General features: G+C 39.6%; 1 protein-coding gene across 3 annotated transcripts in view; it reads left to right on the forward strand.

Moving 5' to 3' along the window:
- Nucleotides 1-16516, forward strand: part of NFX1 (nuclear transcription factor, X-box binding 1) — a 75026-nt gene that overhangs the window by 40730 nt on the left and 17780 nt on the right. For 2 of the 3 annotated variants that reach the window (XM_063159014.1, XM_063159004.1), the window contains exons 12-20: nucleotides 313-395; nucleotides 936-1044; nucleotides 6083-6202; nucleotides 6820-6899; nucleotides 7227-7457; nucleotides 7730-7803; nucleotides 10288-10389; nucleotides 15365-15406; nucleotides 15769-15867. In XM_063159014.1, coding sequence (XP_063015084.1) covers nucleotides 313-395; nucleotides 936-1044; nucleotides 6083-6202; nucleotides 6820-6899; nucleotides 7227-7457; nucleotides 7730-7803; nucleotides 10288-10389; nucleotides 15365-15406; nucleotides 15769-15867 — 940 coding nt within the window. Of the gene's footprint in view, nucleotides 1-312; nucleotides 396-935; nucleotides 1045-6082; nucleotides 6203-6819; nucleotides 6900-7226; nucleotides 7458-7729; nucleotides 7804-10287; nucleotides 10390-15364; nucleotides 15407-15768; nucleotides 15868-16285; nucleotides 16451-16516 lie in introns of those variants that run through there. The other variant, XM_063159023.1, reaches the window with a different exon arrangement.

Consider the following 16516-nt stretch of genomic DNA (forward strand, 5'->3'; position numbering starts at 1 on the left):
TCCTGTTTTCTTTGTTCTGTTGTGTGGAGTTTATGGTGTGAAGGTTAAGGAGAAATTAACTAGCTTCATGGATTCTGCTTTCCAAAATCCTTTTGAGTAAGAGTTTCTTTAAAGAAAGGCAAGTGCCCACATGGGGATAATTGTGAGGCAGAGCGAGTAGTTTAAAAGTTTGCTTGCTGGCTTACTCTGTGTTAGTCTCTCATAGACCATGCCCTGCAACAGCCTTAGCGTAGTACTGTAATTACAGGTTTTATTCTCAGCATATGCAAAGATCTAAAAGTTAGGAATTTGGGGGGATTTTCTTTTTAATAGCTGCTATTACATTCATGTGTGACAAGCGATGCAACAAGAAGAGATCATGTGGACGACACAAGTGTAATGAAGTTTGCTGTGTGGTAAGTGTACCTCTGGTTCTATAAAATTGCTTGATGTGATGTGTATTTAATTTTGGTTGTGATGTTAATAGTCTTTTTTTCTTTTGTATCTTTCCAATTTTGTGCATCTTCATTCTCTATTTGCTTTGTTGGTTATGCTCACAAAGTTTGCGGGTGTGCATTTATTTTGCAAGTTTTGTTTTATAGGTATCATTATAAAAGTAAAGCCAAATTTCAGCCTAAATGCAGTTAAATCAGTGTAAAGGTGTTTTTTGTCAATGCAGTGATTTTCAGGGAAAATGGAGAGGAAAAACATATTACTTAATAGGAGAAGCATAAACCTTGTAGCTGTGTTTGTAACAGAAGTCTTAACAGAATCTGCATTAAAAATTGTATATTCATACAGTGATAGAAAAGCTGTATAGATTTGGCCTAAGCTATTTTTTGCACTATACAGTTTTGTCTATCTATTATTAGAAGTAGATTGGAACCTCAAAGAGGAAAAAATAACCAATAGGGCTTATAGGTAAATTCTGCTTTTTCTTTTTTGCCATTTCTTAGGACACAGAACATAAGTGCTCTTTGGTTTGTGGTCGTAAACTCAACTGTGGGCTTCATAGATGTGAAGAACCCTGCCATCGTGGCAGTTGTCAAACATGCTGGCAAACAAGTGAGTTATGTGCAAAAATACATAATTGTCTTTTATTCTAGGAATACATTAATATCTCTGTATAGCCCTAGGCAGTTAACGTGGTCTATTTCACACTGGTGAAAAAGGAGAAAGGTGATGTAGATAGTAAGGATACTGTTTACAGATTGAAGTGGCTTCGCTGCACTAGTACATGTGTCTCTCCTGTATTATATGTACATGGACATAGTCAAAGACCTCCATTTTATGGAGACCAGCTTTTCATGGAATCATCCTGGGAAAGAGAATGTGCTAGAGCCTCTGAAGCTCACTGTGCTTGAGTAAGCATTGTAGTCTGTCTTAATAGCCTATGAATATGATGCATGTGTTGACTGCATCTCTCATTAGAAAAATAAATATTTCTGTGTGCAAACATTTCTCTTGACAAAGGAAAATAGTAATCTTAATGTCTCAGAGGTCCTGTTAGTAACTTCTGGTCTAGTTGAGTCAGAATGCATGGATTTTTCTGAGCAGTTGTTTTTCTTCAGTGAATTCTGTGAGTTTAATATTAAAGGTCATTAAACTTATCCACATTGCTGCAATGTTTTTGAAGGTTATATTTCACTCTCAGATGAAAGGAGACCTAAGGATTGCCTCCATTGTTAAATGGGATGCCTCCACTGTAAACTGCTCCACTGTTGAATGTGATAAAATCTAGAGGTCAATCTTCCATGCTGATTTTTTTTTTCTGAATACGGAAAAAGCAGTTATGTACTTCAGGAACATGATTATGATGTTAATTTGGCTTAAACCTCTGTGCCCCTGAAGTTTCCCGTTTGAATCTGTCCAGAGGTAAATCAGCTAAGCAGTATCTTTAAAGATTTCTTACCTGCTTTCTCTGGACACTGCTTGTTGAGATTACAGAGGCATACGTTATGTGGTCCTATATGATTCTGACCCTGTAGTTGGTGGTCAGTCTTTCTCAGCACTCCCAAGGGCCATTCTTGACTCTGATTCACCTGTCTAGCCAACACTTTGCAGGTGGTTTATATCAGCCATGGTATCATATGCCATGGTATGGTCAGCTGTAAGTCATTTGCCTACTCAGTCGATTGAATTTCTTGTCCCTGCTTTTATCTCCATTACTGCTTTTGCTAGGAATGGTGAGGACTGACATCAAGGTGCAATACTAGAGTGCATCTACACCTCTGTGTGCTTCCCAGGTACTTTGCTTTCCTGTGCAATTTCCTCAGTGCTGATAAGTGTGGTCCCTTTCTTGTGCTAGGGTTTCTTTATGCATGCACAGTCTGCTTCAAGACAGGAATACATCTCTTGGGGACAATAAATAATGTCAGCATTAGAGACAGTGCATTAGGAAAACAGAGTTTTCAGATACTGTATTTCTGCCCTTTGGATCAGACCTTTCTGCACTCTGTCCCCATTACCCTGATTAGTGCAACTAAGGGACTTCTCATTATAAGATTCTTTACTTGTCATTTCTCATCAATAGCAGGTGACCAGTGTAGCTGTCTAACATTGTGGTTCTCCAAAGACCTTGGAAGATTGTTTCAAGGCCTGTAGTGAGGGACAACAAAGCTCTACTCTTTCCCATGCTTCCTTTCCACAGGACATTCTGAATCTTTTCTGTTTTTGCTTTCTACTTCTTACTTCTAACATTTTGTTCACCCTAGCATTCTTATTTGCTGTAATTTACTGTAATTTAGTCTCCTTAGACAAAAATTGCAGATTTTTTTTACTAACTGCTGTACTTTAAAATACATGGGCAAATGAGTAGGATCTGGCCTGAGATTTAACTGATGGGACAGATTTTAAAAAATAACCAGACTTGAGAAATTTCTGAACGTAGCAAAAATCATTGAAAAAGTGAAAGAAGTTTCAGATAGGAAATTTCACATCTATTCTTCACCAAAAAGGGTGAGAGATGTCTGAGCTTCACAAGTAATTGGATGAGTGAGGTATAGGGAACCTTTTTGAGAACAAAATTTCCCAAGGCCAGGTAGTTGTGATGCTGATGTAACCACACTAATAATAGCAGAAGTAGCAGATGTGAGTACAGATGTAGCTGAGTGGCCAGTGGCTGTAGTGGGTTTGCATCCAGTGTTTGGAAGCAAGGGGCTACTGAATTGGCTTCTGATTGAAGCTGCCAGAAGCTACCCATGTCCAGCAGAGTTAATGCCATCTGGTTCTAAGATGGATCCACAACTGGCCAAGGTCAAGCTGATGAGGAATAACAGCAAAACCTCTGTGAGAACGTATTTAAGAAGTGAAAAAAAAATCATTGAACAGATGTTATTGCAGCCAGAGATGAGAGGAGGCAACAATGCAGACACTTAAGATCAGTGAAAAAGGAGGTGGAAGAGGTGCTCAGGTGCTGAAGCAGAGCCACTGTTGGGGAAGACCATGGTGAAGCAGCTGTGGCCCTGCAGCCCATGGAGGTCAACAGGGCTACAGAGATTCAGCTGCAGCTCACAGGGGAACTCCACACTGGAGCAAGTGGATGCCTGAAAGAGGCTGTGAACTCGTGGGAATCCTGTGCTGGAACAAGCTCTTGGCAGGGACCTGCAGACCTGTGGAGAGCAGAGCTCGCACTAGAGCAGGTTTCCTGGTAGGACCTGTGACTGGTGGAACCCACATTGGACCAGGTTTTGCCTGAAGGGCTGCACCCTTTGGAACAGTGATCTACAGTAGAGCAGTTTGTGGAGGACTGTTGCATGCAGGATGGACTCCTGTTGGAGAAGTTCATGCAGACCTCCCCATGGGAGGGACCCAGCTGTGGAGCAGGGAAGGACTCTTCTCCCTGAGCAGCAATGGGAAAAATATGTGATCAACTGCCCCCCTTCCCCGACCCCTGCAGCCTGGGAAAGAGGGAAGGGTAGGGGAGAAGTGTTTTTAAGATTTATTTTACTTCTCATTATCCTCTGATTTTATTAGAAATAAACTCAGTTAGTATGCCCAAGTGGCATTTTGTTTTTCACATTATGGTATTTGGTTAGTGACCTCTCCTGGTCCTTATCTCAAGTCATTAAATTTTCTTTCCCCTGCCTGTGGGTGGGAGTGATAGAGCAGCTTTGGTGGGTGCAGGGCATCCAGACAGGTTCAAGTCACTTTAATGGGGGAAAAATTATTTTGTTACTTTATTTGGGAGGAATCAAGTGGATGCGTGGACAAATGGAGTGAAGGCAAAATAGACACCATTTGCACAAATGAAGCTGTTGGTCAACTTACTTACCTGATAGAGATCTGTGCACCTCATGTCCATTGTTTATCCTGTCATAGTTAAGATTTAATATCTTTCAGTGTAGTCTCATTCTCTGTTCAGTGTGTGAGAGTTCTTGTGTGCCAGCAGCTGTAGGCTTGTCTGCACGTCATGGGAGCACATCATCTTTATGCTAGCAACTGAGAGACCAGATTGATGTATCCTGTGTGCGAACAGCGGGAGAATGGGATCATAAGTTATAAGGACTCCTTGATCTGGGTGCCAGCACATGGATGGATGAGGGTTTGTGTGCAATTTTCTAACAAGCTTGCTTCAAAGCTGGATTGAGTAGCTAGTAGGAGTAGATCTGCCTCTGGAAATACCCAAGGCTTCAGCCAGTACCTGGGAAAGGAGTCTGTTCAGGCATGGATATTAGGCAGCCTGTGCTAGTATTTCAGATTCATGAATGTGGTGGTGTGCATGTGAATTTGGAGTGGATTGTGTGTATGTGTGTGTCTTCACTAATAAGCTTCAGTCCTATGAGCTGAAGAGAAGGAATAGGACTTAGCTATTGGTATTCCTCTTTACTTGAACCTCATAATTCGGTTGGCTTTGTGTTAGTCTGTGTATCTGGTCATGTTGTTGCTATGTATATATTGTGTGTCTCGTCTCTCTGGAATGTGTGTTCAGGCCTACCCTAGGCTGGAGCTGCATATTGATCTAGAAGCCGTCAATTTCTGTAAAAGTGGGACAGTAGGAACATTTGGGAGTTCAATGGGTTTTGCTTTGGTAGATTAGGAAGGAAGAATCCTATGATTGCAGAGTTAAGAGTTAGAGACCTTGCTGAATTCCAAAGCTCTCTTAACACTCTCCTCTTCAGGTTAAAATTGTTGGTTTGTATTTTTGTTGCCCCTTTATTCTCTTACTTCCTCCACCATTTTCTGCTGTTTTCCACTACCTCTTTCTTTGCTTATAGACCAATCATATTCTCTTTTTGTTCTCATATCTCCTCCTGTATGATGTCAAATGTTTTCTTAGTGTTCTGTTTTTCTAAGCATTTACCTGTTTGAACTGTAGTTTGTATTCCAGTCAGTTTGCCAGTTTGTATATAGTCTAAAAGAAGCAGTGAATTGTATTAATTCTTGTGCAGTGCTTTCATTGAGGTGGTGTATGTAAGTACTTCTGTTACTTTGTTTAATACTGAGATTTGGATGTTATAGGAGATTAAAACTTGTTTCCCGAACACAGAAGATAAAAAAATGCACTCAGAATAAAATAGGTACTGCCTGAGACAGAGGACTTCCAAAACATACAAAGCTGAGTTTGAAGTATTTGGACACGTTCATAATGAGTGCTTATGAGGATCTGTGTAATAATAAATACCATAAAGAAGACTTGTTTTCTTTTGGTAATTTTCTTTGGAATCTTTATAGTACTATATTCAGGGCTTGGCAAAATGACAAAATCTAAACAACGGTCTGAAAAAGTGATGTCAGGAAATTTGGAAGACAAAATTTCGATGATTGGCCTTCTGGAAGGGAATTGAAGAGAAATCTCCCCTTTTTAAATCAAAGGTAGAACAGCAAAGCTTTCAACTTGACATGAGCATTTTGCTTGCTCTGGTTCAAAATATTGATGTGAAAGAACCACTCCAAAAGCAAAGCATAATTCCTAACCAAGTCTTCATAGTCTAATTTTCTTGTAGGAGCAACAAAAGCTAATAAATTAACTAATTTCAAATATTAGTGCTTAATATTAAGAAACAAAGCTGGAATAAAACATTTGCATGTTACGTCAAGATTTCTCATAGAGGAAACATGCAAATAGATGTAGTCATTAGGATATATTTGACTTTTTTTTCAGGTTTTGACGAGTTGACTTGTTATTGTGGTGAATCTGTGATTTACCCCCCTGTTCCCTGTGGCACTCAGCCACCAGAGTGTAAAAAAACATGCACCAGGCCACATGACTGTGATCATCCAGGTAAGTCAAGACATTCAGTTTTGATTGGGGTTTTTTGGAGTTTTTTTATTGATTTTTTATTGGTTGGTTTTGTTGTGTAGTGGGGTTGTGTGTTTGTTTTAATTTGGGGTTCTTTTAATCAAAATGTAGAAAAGTGTACATAGGTCTATTTGAAAATATATATCCAAGCCAACCAGCTAAAAACTTGCAATGAAAACTACTAATGGTACTTCTGGTGTTTTTTCTTATTAGTCACAACACATTAATTGCTGTGTTTCAAAGATCAAGTGATTTGTTGAAACAGTAAGATAATCTAAGGAACAGTTAGTTTCTGTGTTCCTTGGAAATTAATTGGCTGATCACAAAATAAGTAGTGTGGGTCAGACAGTTTCTGGCAAATTTTGCCTGAGAGTAAAACCCTACTCACAAGTTAGAAAATTATCTGCTATTTAATTTAGAGTGTATAGAGATTATTCACATAAACACTTGGCATCATAATTTTTTGTGATGCATAATCCTTCCCATAAATTGTGTAGTTTTGCACTCTCATGTGTAATAGTCTTTACTGTCTTCTTTAATGCATTCAGCTGAAGTATACTGATAAAATTGTTACGACTTTTGTATTTCTGTGGCTGCAGTGTACCATTCATGTCATAGTGAGGAGAAATGTCCCCCCTGTACCTATCTCACTCAGAAATGGTGTATGGGCAAGCATGAAGTAAGTCTGGACAATTAATGGTTTTGAATGATAAACAATTTTTTATGACTGTAGGCTTAGATTTCTGTGTCGTCTTTGAAATGGAATATGTTACTGGAGTTGGAGTTTAATGTGATTAAATTGGAGAAGTATATCTTTATTCTATATGCATGCAAACCAACTTTATTGGACTATAGTATAAAACAAAACTCATTCTTTGACCTAAGATCTTTTAGTATTAAGATTCTTATGTGGACAGTGCCATTGAAGGTGTGAACAGTAAAAGCATTGATATTTCCATTGATAATTTTTACCGTTAGTTGTCATCTTCTTCCTTTCCTCTTTCAGCTGCGAAGTAATATTCCTTGTCATCTCACTGACATTTCCTGTGGACTTCGCTGCAATCAGATGTTAAAATGTGGAATGCACAAATGTAAAAGAATTTGTCATAAAGGAGAATGTCTTATAGATGAAGAATGTAAACAACCATGTATTATTCCAAGGCTATATTGTAATCATCCGTGTATGGCTCCCTGTCATCCTTCTTCACACTGCCCGACAACATCCTGCTGTGCAAAGGTTAGATACCTAAAGGAAATTCACTGCAAAGTCAGAGGTGAATGATATGGTTTAATTATCAGCCAGTAACAGTTGTGACATGTTTGTATATTGATAACCTAACATTTTGTCTGTAAACTTAAAATACTGATTTTTTAAAAATAAAACTATTCATCACTTTTAGTTAGCCATTATTCCACTACAATAGGCCATCTAAAATGAATAAGTTTATATCCTTCATGGCAGTAAATAGACAAAACTTTAAAAAGCTGCTCACTTATGTGATATGGCAGGTTGATCTTCAGTGTGAGTGTGGAAGAAGGAAGGAAAGTATGATATGCTCCGAAGCATCTAATACATATCAAAGGTTGGTATGGTAATAATGATTTCAATTCTTTACTGGACCTACTGCTTCACAATTTGATTATATTGCAGGTGGTAAGACTTGACTGAACATATTCAGTTCATAAGCTTTTTGACTTTTTTGTACTTTGACATGTGGTAGTTTTCACGGGTGGGGGTGGTGGTGGTATTTCCCAGAGCTTTTGTACCAGCTATGCAGTATTAGAACTCTGTGGGTTTTTTTTTTTCCCTGTTAGTCTGTCAAAGCTTGACTCTTCCATATGTGGAACTCTATTCTACCCACAGAGCCCAAATGTAGGTGATTGCAGTCCATGTGTGACTTGCTGTCCAAGTTTATAATCTTGTATGATGGAACCTAGTCAGTAGAGATGATGGATGCTGAAGAGTGATTTAAAGTAATTCTGAAATAGCTAAATTTAGGCTGGAGAGCTTTGGCATCTAAATCTTGGGTTTTAATCTTTGGCAAACTGAGCCCTACCCAACTGTATTTATTGCAACAATCTCCAGATCCTGTGTCTAAACTTAATTTTCTCTCTCATAGGAGAGAGAGCAAGGAATGGACAAGGAAAAGAAAAATGGGGCTTTGGAACTTTTGAAATGAATATAGCAAAACAGTAATAATAATAATTTAAAAAGTCTTAGGCTGTGATTGAAAGGGAGTAAAAAAAGTTAGTCTAAATAGTTGGTATGTGATCAGAATTCCGTTCTGTATCCTACTTGTTAGGCAACCAAAGTCTGAGATTCTTCCTGTCTTTCAGAGAAGGTTTTTTAGTGATGGGTTTATTTGGAACTGGTATTGGAGGGCCTTTTTTTTGTCCTAGCCCGGCCTAGGGTATGCTGCTTGATTTCTGATGAACACTGTCCATATTCACATTCTGACAGAAAATAGTTTAGCTTAGGTACTTAGTGCTACCTAATGAAAACAAGGAGAAAAATGTGCTAATTAGAAACAAAAGTTGTTGTCAGTACTAAGTTGAATGCAAGATACATGTACAGAAGTTTGGTTTTTTTGGTCTTTTCATCACTGTGAATAAAAATCAGAAGACTGGCTCAACGTTGAAATACCAGTTTAAATTGACAATTGCTTGTCATTAATGATAAGTTCAGAAGATAACATACAAGTCCAGATTTTTGAAATTCTTTCTCTGCTGTTTTATAACTTGGGCACTGCCTAAATATTCATGCAAGGAAAATGGTTCTTTAAAGCCAATGAAAGATCTTGCATGTGTGAGGTGAATGCCTATGTATTTATTTCTCTGATCAGAGCCCAAATCTAGAGGAAGGGAAACTCTACTGTTTAAAGCAGGTGTTTGTATCAGTTAAAATGTGTTCATATGTGCTTGCAAATTATTCTTGACTTGTGATAGTAACGTGCCAGCTAAGTTTGATAACTCCAGCAGTTCAGGTTCCTGAAAGATTATTCTAATTTTGTGGAGATAAGTTGGCCATTTTTCCTACCTATCACTAAACCAAAACAATGATAACAAAAACTGTAAAAAAAAAAACCCACAGCAAAGTAAAAGTCAGCAAATTAGGGGAGTATCCAAGTTTTCTGAAAAATTTTAGAGAAGCTTTGGGCTTTGTCAGTGAATGTTGGTGAAAGAATGCCCAAGGAAACAGGAAATACCTGTGCTGCTATATCTGTACATATGGCACAAATGAGTCATATAATCTAATGTCCCATTATCTAGACTTTGGCATCAACTGATTAATATGAAGTGCCTCTAAGTGATTTTTTTTGTTTTATGTAGTATGATTTTCCTTTTTCCTGATAGGTGATTGGTCTTTGAATGTGATGTAAAACATAGAGATAAACATACAGAAACAAATATATCCTTTTATTTTAATGTAACAGAAAAGCTAGTTCAAGAGGATACAATGTTTCATTTTTAGGAGTTTGTTTGAAAATTTTGTGGGATTTTTCCATAAAAAATTCCTGTGTATTTTAGTTATACAAATTTAAGCAAAGGAGACTGGGAAGACTTGTTATTGAAGGGAATTTGGAAGAATCTTTATAAAGAAAATGGTAATGATCTTGGTAGGCATTTTGTCCTTTCCTTGTGGATTGTGTTAAGCATATTTTCCAAGCAAATTTCTAAGTACTTCGTAAATTCACTTTACAGATTTTAGTTGCATACAGTCAGGGAAAAATCAGATAAAATGATGGTTAAAGCTATATGGTCAGCTGTAGCTTGTATAATTAGCAAGTGAGGAGAAAGATTATTTGCCATGCCTAATTTCAACTTGCATAAGAAGCACATCCATTTGTTAGTGTTACTCCTAGTTGAGGGAGATGAGAGTAGACTCTTGATTTATGTAACTAGATCAGGTTCCTAAAACTTGGTGGTGTAGAACTAGAATTCCAATCTAATGAGAAGAAGATCAGTCTGTCTTACTTCTTCCACCTAGATGTTAAATCTGCACCCTTATATACCTTTTCAGAAGTTTATGTGTTGTTTTAAATGAAATCTACCACTCTCTTTTTCAGAATAGCTGCTATATCTATAGCAACTAAGCTAACAGATCTACAGCTTGGGGATTCAGTGGAAATCAGTAGGCTTATTACGAAAAAAGAAATGAAGCAAGCCAGGTAAGGAGATAGATGTAGTAACATATTTGAAGCCTTTGTGTGTACCTGAAGCATAGGTGACATGCAAAATATATTATTATGGTTATAAAAATGCTAGCTGTAGTACCAGTCTGACTCTACTTTAGCAATATGCTTAGAGTATGTTGCAGTTCTGTGGTGGTTCATTTTTCTTTCATGTAGAATGAGATCTCTGTCATTGTATGGTTGGTTGTTAAATAATTAAGTGTGGGACAATACAACTGTGGTTTCAGAGTTTTTTTTCTACTCTGCCAACACATTGGAGTTCCTCTGGATTTTTTCAGATTTCTAGACAGGGCAATAGACTTTATCTTCTGTTTCAGCAATCCATTGTTCCTTTTTGGATTATTGATAGGCCATATTTTCTCCTAGTCATTATCTTAACTATTTACAATATTTTGTATTACCTGTTTTAGAAGTTTTCATGTTTGTATTTCAGTTTGATTGGTGCTTTGGTGTTGTCATCCTGGCTGGCACCACAAACCTGATTTTAATTTTGTGACATAAGTTCTCCTGGTGTTCCTCAGGACTGAAATATCTTGTCCCTTTACTTATAGTATAATTTCTTTATGAAGTGGTCAACTTTCTCCAGCATCCTTCTGTCAGAAACTTGACTTACTGAAGTCTTTGCTTTGAAGTCCCTAATCTCTGGTTTTAGTTTATATCTGTTATCATGTCTTCTTTCTTTATATTACATTTGATTATTTCGGTGTCAATCTATTATGTGTGTTAAAATCTAATGTTCTTTTATATTGTGTAAAGTCAAAATAATGACATTTCCCATATAGTTGCTTCATGATTTCCTGTACCAAAGCCAGTGCCAGCATACTTAAGAACTTTGGCTATTGTGTTGCAGTCACTAACACATATCTTTCTGTGTGGACGCACACTGCCCTTTCCTTGAACAGTTGAAATTACCAGAGATGGCTTTTCTTTGTACAAGTCTTTCCTAATACCATACCTAAACTGTTGTAGGTAGCCTTTATTTGCAGAATCACTAGGTTGGAAGAGACCTTCAAGATCATCAAGTTCAACCTGTGCCCTAACACCTCAACTAAACCATAGCATCCATTATTTTTTTAAACACATCCAGGGATGGTGACTCCACCACTTCTGTGGGCAGACCATTCCAGAACTTTATCACTCTTTCCATAAGAAACCTTTTCCTAATATCCAACCTATATCTCTGTTGGCACAGGTTAAGACTGTGTCCTCTTGTTCTGTCAGTTGCTGTCTGGAGAAAGAGACCAAACCCCATCTGACTACAACCACCTTTCAGGAGGTTGTAGAGAGTGATAAGGTCACGTCTGAGTCTCCTTTTCTTCAGGCTAAACAACTCCAGCTCCCTCAGTTGTTCCTCATAGGGCTCGGCTTCCAAGCCCCTCACCAGCCTCGTTGCCTTCCTCTGGATGCACTCAAACATCTCAATGTCCTTCGTAAACTGAGGGGCCCAGAACTTGACACAGTACTCAAGGTGTGGCCTCACCAGTGCTGAGTACAGGGGAAGAATGACCTCCCCGGTCCTGCTGCCCACACTATTCCTGATACAGGCCAGGATGCCATTGGCCTTCTTGGCCACCAGGGCACACTGCTGGCTCATGTTCAGCTGGCTGTTGACCAGTACCCCAAAGTCCCTTTATGCCTGAGCAATGTACAGCCACACCATCCCCTGTAATGTTGCAGAGGGTTATTGTGGCCAAAATGCAGGACTCTCCTCCTAGACTTACTAAGTGTCATCTTATTGGACTCTGCCCATACATCCAACTGTTCCAGATCTTGCTGCAGAGCATTCCTGCCTTCCAGCAGATCAACACATGCTGCCAGCTTAGTGTTGTCTGCAAATTTACCAATGGAAGACTCAGTCCTCTCATCCATGTCATCAGTAAAAATATTGAACAAAACTGGCCCTAGCACAGGCCCCTGAGTGACACCACTCCTAACTGGGCCCAGCCATCCAGCTAGTTTTTAACCCAGCAAGAGCGCTCCTGTCCAAGCCCCATGGGCTGCCATCTTCTCCAGGAGTACGCTGTGGGAGACAGTGTCAAAGGCTTTGCTGAAGTTCAGATAGCCAACATCCACAGCCTTTCCTGCATCCACTGGATGGATGGCCTAGTCATAAAAAGAGACCAGGTTAATCAAACATGACTTACCCCTCCTAAACACATGCTGGCTCGGTCTGATAGATGCCGTGGCTGTCCTGTTAGTGCTGCGTGATGACACTCAGTATAAACTGTTTTATCATCTTACTGGGTACTGAGGTCAGGCTAACTGGCCTATAATTGCCAGGCTCCTCCTTCCCACCCTTTTTGTAGATGGGCGTCACACTGGCCCACTTCCAGTCATTTGGAACCTCACCAGTGAGCCAGGGCTGCTGGTACATGATTGAGAGCAGCTTTGCAAGCTCATCTACCAGCTCCCTCATCACCCTGAGATGGATCCCATCTGGTCCCTTAAATTTATGAACATCCAAGTGGCTCAGCAGTTCTGTGACTGCCTCCTCCTGCATAATAGGGGGGGTATTCTGCTCCCTGATACCATCTACCAACCCAGGAGACTTGTCCTGAGGACAAGCCATCTTCCCACCAAGGACTGAGGTAAAGAAGGTGTTATGTACTTCCACCTTCTCCTCATCTGCAGTTACTAAGTTCCCTCTCTCATCCAATAGACAGCAAAGGTAGGTCTTACCCTTCCTTTTGCCGTTAGTATATTTGTAAAAACATTTTTTATTATCCTTTACAAAAGTTGTCAAATTAAGTTTGAAGTGAGCTTTGGCCTCCCTAGTTTTTTTTCCTACATGTCCTAGCAACCCCCTTAAATACTTTCTGAGAGCCCTGACCCTCATTCCAAAGATGATACATCCTCTTTTTATTCCTAAGTCCTTTCAAAACCTCGTTGTCCATCCAGGCTGAACATTTGCCTTGTCAACTCATATTTTGGCACACAGGAACAGTCTCTTCTTCTGCCTTCTAGATCTCTGTTTTGAAGCACACTCACCTTTCCTGACTTCCTTTCTTTTTAGGGTTGCTTCCCAAGGTACTCTCTAAATAATCTCCTAAATAGGCCAAAGTCTGCCCTCTGGAAGTCCAGTGTAAAAGTCTTATTGAAATCCTCCTGATTCACCGAATAGCAAGAACTCTGTAATTTCATGATCACTGTGCCCCAAGTGGCCTTCAGGCTCCATATCTCCCACCAGCCCGTCTCTGTTTGTAAACAATAGGTCTAACACAGTCCCTCCCCTGGTGGGCTTACTCACCAGCTGCCACAAAAAGTTGTCCTCCACGCACTCTAAAAACTTCCTGGACTGCCTCTTTTCTGCTGTATTAAGTTCCCAGCAGATGTCTGGTAGGTTGAAGTCGCCTACAAGAACAAAGGCTGGTGATCTTGAAACATTCTCCAGCTGCTCATAGAATAAGTTGTCCACCTCTTCTTCCATTTCGGGTGGATGATAAGACTCCCATTAGGATGTCAGCCTTGTTGGGGTTACCCTTAATTCTTACCCATAGGCATTCAACTTTGTTGTAATTAGTTTCAATACCCATGGGATCAAAAGCCTCCCTAATATAAAGGGCCACGCCTTCGCCTCGTCTCTATTTCCTGTCTCTTCTAAAGTAGCCATCCAGTGCAGCGCTCCAGCCATGTGAGTTGTCCCACCATGTTTCCATGATGGCGACTACATCATAGCTTTCTTGCTGTACCTTGGCTTCCAGTTCTTCTTGTTTGTTACCTGTGCTGCATGCAATAGTATATATGCAGCTCAGCTGGGCTGCTGATTTCACCCCTAACTCAGGCTTACCACCCTTGGGCCTTCCAGACAGCCCAACTGCATCCCCTTCCCCCTTCAAACCTAGTTTAAAGCCCTCTCAATGGCCTCTGCCAGTTCATAAGCTAAAATCCTTCTGCCCTTAACAGGGAGATGGAACCCATCCAGTTCCAGCAGCCAGGTGCCACAAAAGTTGCCTCATGATCAAAGAACCCAAAATTTTGCAGATGACACCAACCCTTGAGCCACTTGTTGACAATGTGGGCTCTCCTCTTCCTTTCAATGTTTTTCACTGCCACCAAAGGGACTGAGCGGAACACTACCTGTGCTCCTGCCCTATCAACAACTTGATCCAGTGTCCTAAAGTCCCTTTTAATTTCCCTGACACTCCTCTTTTCATGCCAACCTGGAGTATCAGCAGTAGGTAATAATCAGAGGGCTGAATCAGCCCAGGGAGCCTCTCAGTAATATCCCGTATGTGGGCCCCAGGGAGGCAGCAGACCTCCCTGTAGGATGGGTCTGGTTGACATATGGGGCCCTCTGTTCCCGTCAGAAGGAAATCACCCACTACAACTACCCTTCTTATTTTATTAATATCAGAGGTGGTGATCCGTCGGAATGGATCATAGAAGAAGAGTAATTGGGAGGCCAGCTGGGCAGATAATTTTCTTCTACGTATCTGGCTGACCCTCTAGATCCAGAGCCTCATACCTATTCTGAAGTGGCACCTGGGCAGGTGATAGGAGTTGGGAGGAATTTCTGTTATCTCCCTGAGTAGGGACCCATTTCCACTCCCCTTCAACCACCAGGTGTCCTCCTATTGCCTAACAGTGAGAGTCATGTGAGTCCTCTGACTTGGTGGGCCTCCCTCAAGGATGGATCTGCAGAACTCTGCCAATCTATTTCACTTTCAATTTACCAACATAGCATCTAGTTCAGAAGCTGTTTTCCTCAGTTCCTGTACAACCTTGGTGACTGCTGCTCCTGTTCAAGACCTGGAGAAGAGTTTGGGTCCTCAAAGATCTTTGATTATTGCTTGTTTGTTTAATTTTAGCTCTTTCTGTACTAATACGATAAAATATTCTCACACGTTCTTGTTACTTCTTTAGGCTGTGATAATATGACACCAACATGCTACAGTTTGAAAAGTATGATGGGCAGCAGTGATTCTAATTTTAGTTTTCTTTTATAATTCAGGTTGCAATGTGACGAAGAATGCTTAGCTATTCAGAGGAACAGGTGGGAAATTAACTTGCTTCCTTTTTTTTTTTAACAGAAGTAGTCTAGTTTTGGAAAGGTAATGCTATGTAGAGAAGAAATCTTTTTCTTCATGACCTAGAGAACAGATAAATGTGGAGATGATTCCTGTTATAAAGATCTATATTGAATGATTAGAAATCTTGCTAGAATATTCTAGCTCTAAATGAGTAGTTTCAAATGTACAGACCTTATATTTTGCAAGCTATTAATTAGTATTAGTAACCTGTAACTTAATTCTTCTATAACACGTGGAAGATTGGGGGGGTTTATATGGGGTTTTTTTTGTTTGCTTATGTTTTGTTACATTTTGGTTTTTTTTTTTCTCCCATCCTCAAATTCAGGTGTCTTGCTGAAGCTCTTGAAATAGATGATAATTCTGATCCTTTTAAAACCCGTTCTTCTGGACCAAAGTACAGTGACCTTTTAAAAGAAGACGCAAGGTATGTGTTTTAATGATGGCAGGTGTCATAAATCAACAGTGTTGAGAGCAAGATGGAAAGTGCAGAACAGTTCTATTTACTCTTCTAAAAATAGCTGCCTTGGCATTAGAAGACAGTTAAAGCAAAGAAGTTGATATGCACTTCTCAGGACCTCCCAAATGAGAACCTGAAAAGTAAAATTGCCTGACAGGTTACTTTTTTTGGTAATCAGACCAGATTTTAAATGGTAACATGATTTTACACCTTTCTCACTATGAATCAGTACCTGTACTTTTCACATCTCTACTGCTTTTACTCAGAACCAACTTCTACTTCAGTGCTCCATTTCAAAACAAAGACAAAAGTGATGACTAAATAATGAAATTATTATTATAATTATAACATTTAGATTATCACAGCCTACTGTTCTTTCTACCAGGTCCCATTTCTTTTTTTGCCTTACTGCTTTTATTTTAAAAATAAAGAAATGGAATTATTAAAATGTTGGATGCAGAGCAAAGACTATGCCAGTGTGACTGCATAGAGGATTGCTAGACTGAAACATCCTAAAATGAGGCAATGGGGAATCAAGGTAATACCAAAACCACCACACCAATAAATACTTTGTAATCTGGAATGACAAGAAGGTATCAGACACATTTTTTAAAAG

The sequence above is a fragment of the Melospiza melodia genome, chromosome 1, assembly GCF_035770615.1.
Source record: "Melospiza melodia melodia isolate bMelMel2 chromosome 1, bMelMel2.pri, whole genome shotgun sequence".
NCBI lineage: Eukaryota > Metazoa > Chordata > Aves > Passeriformes > Passerellidae > Melospiza > Melospiza melodia.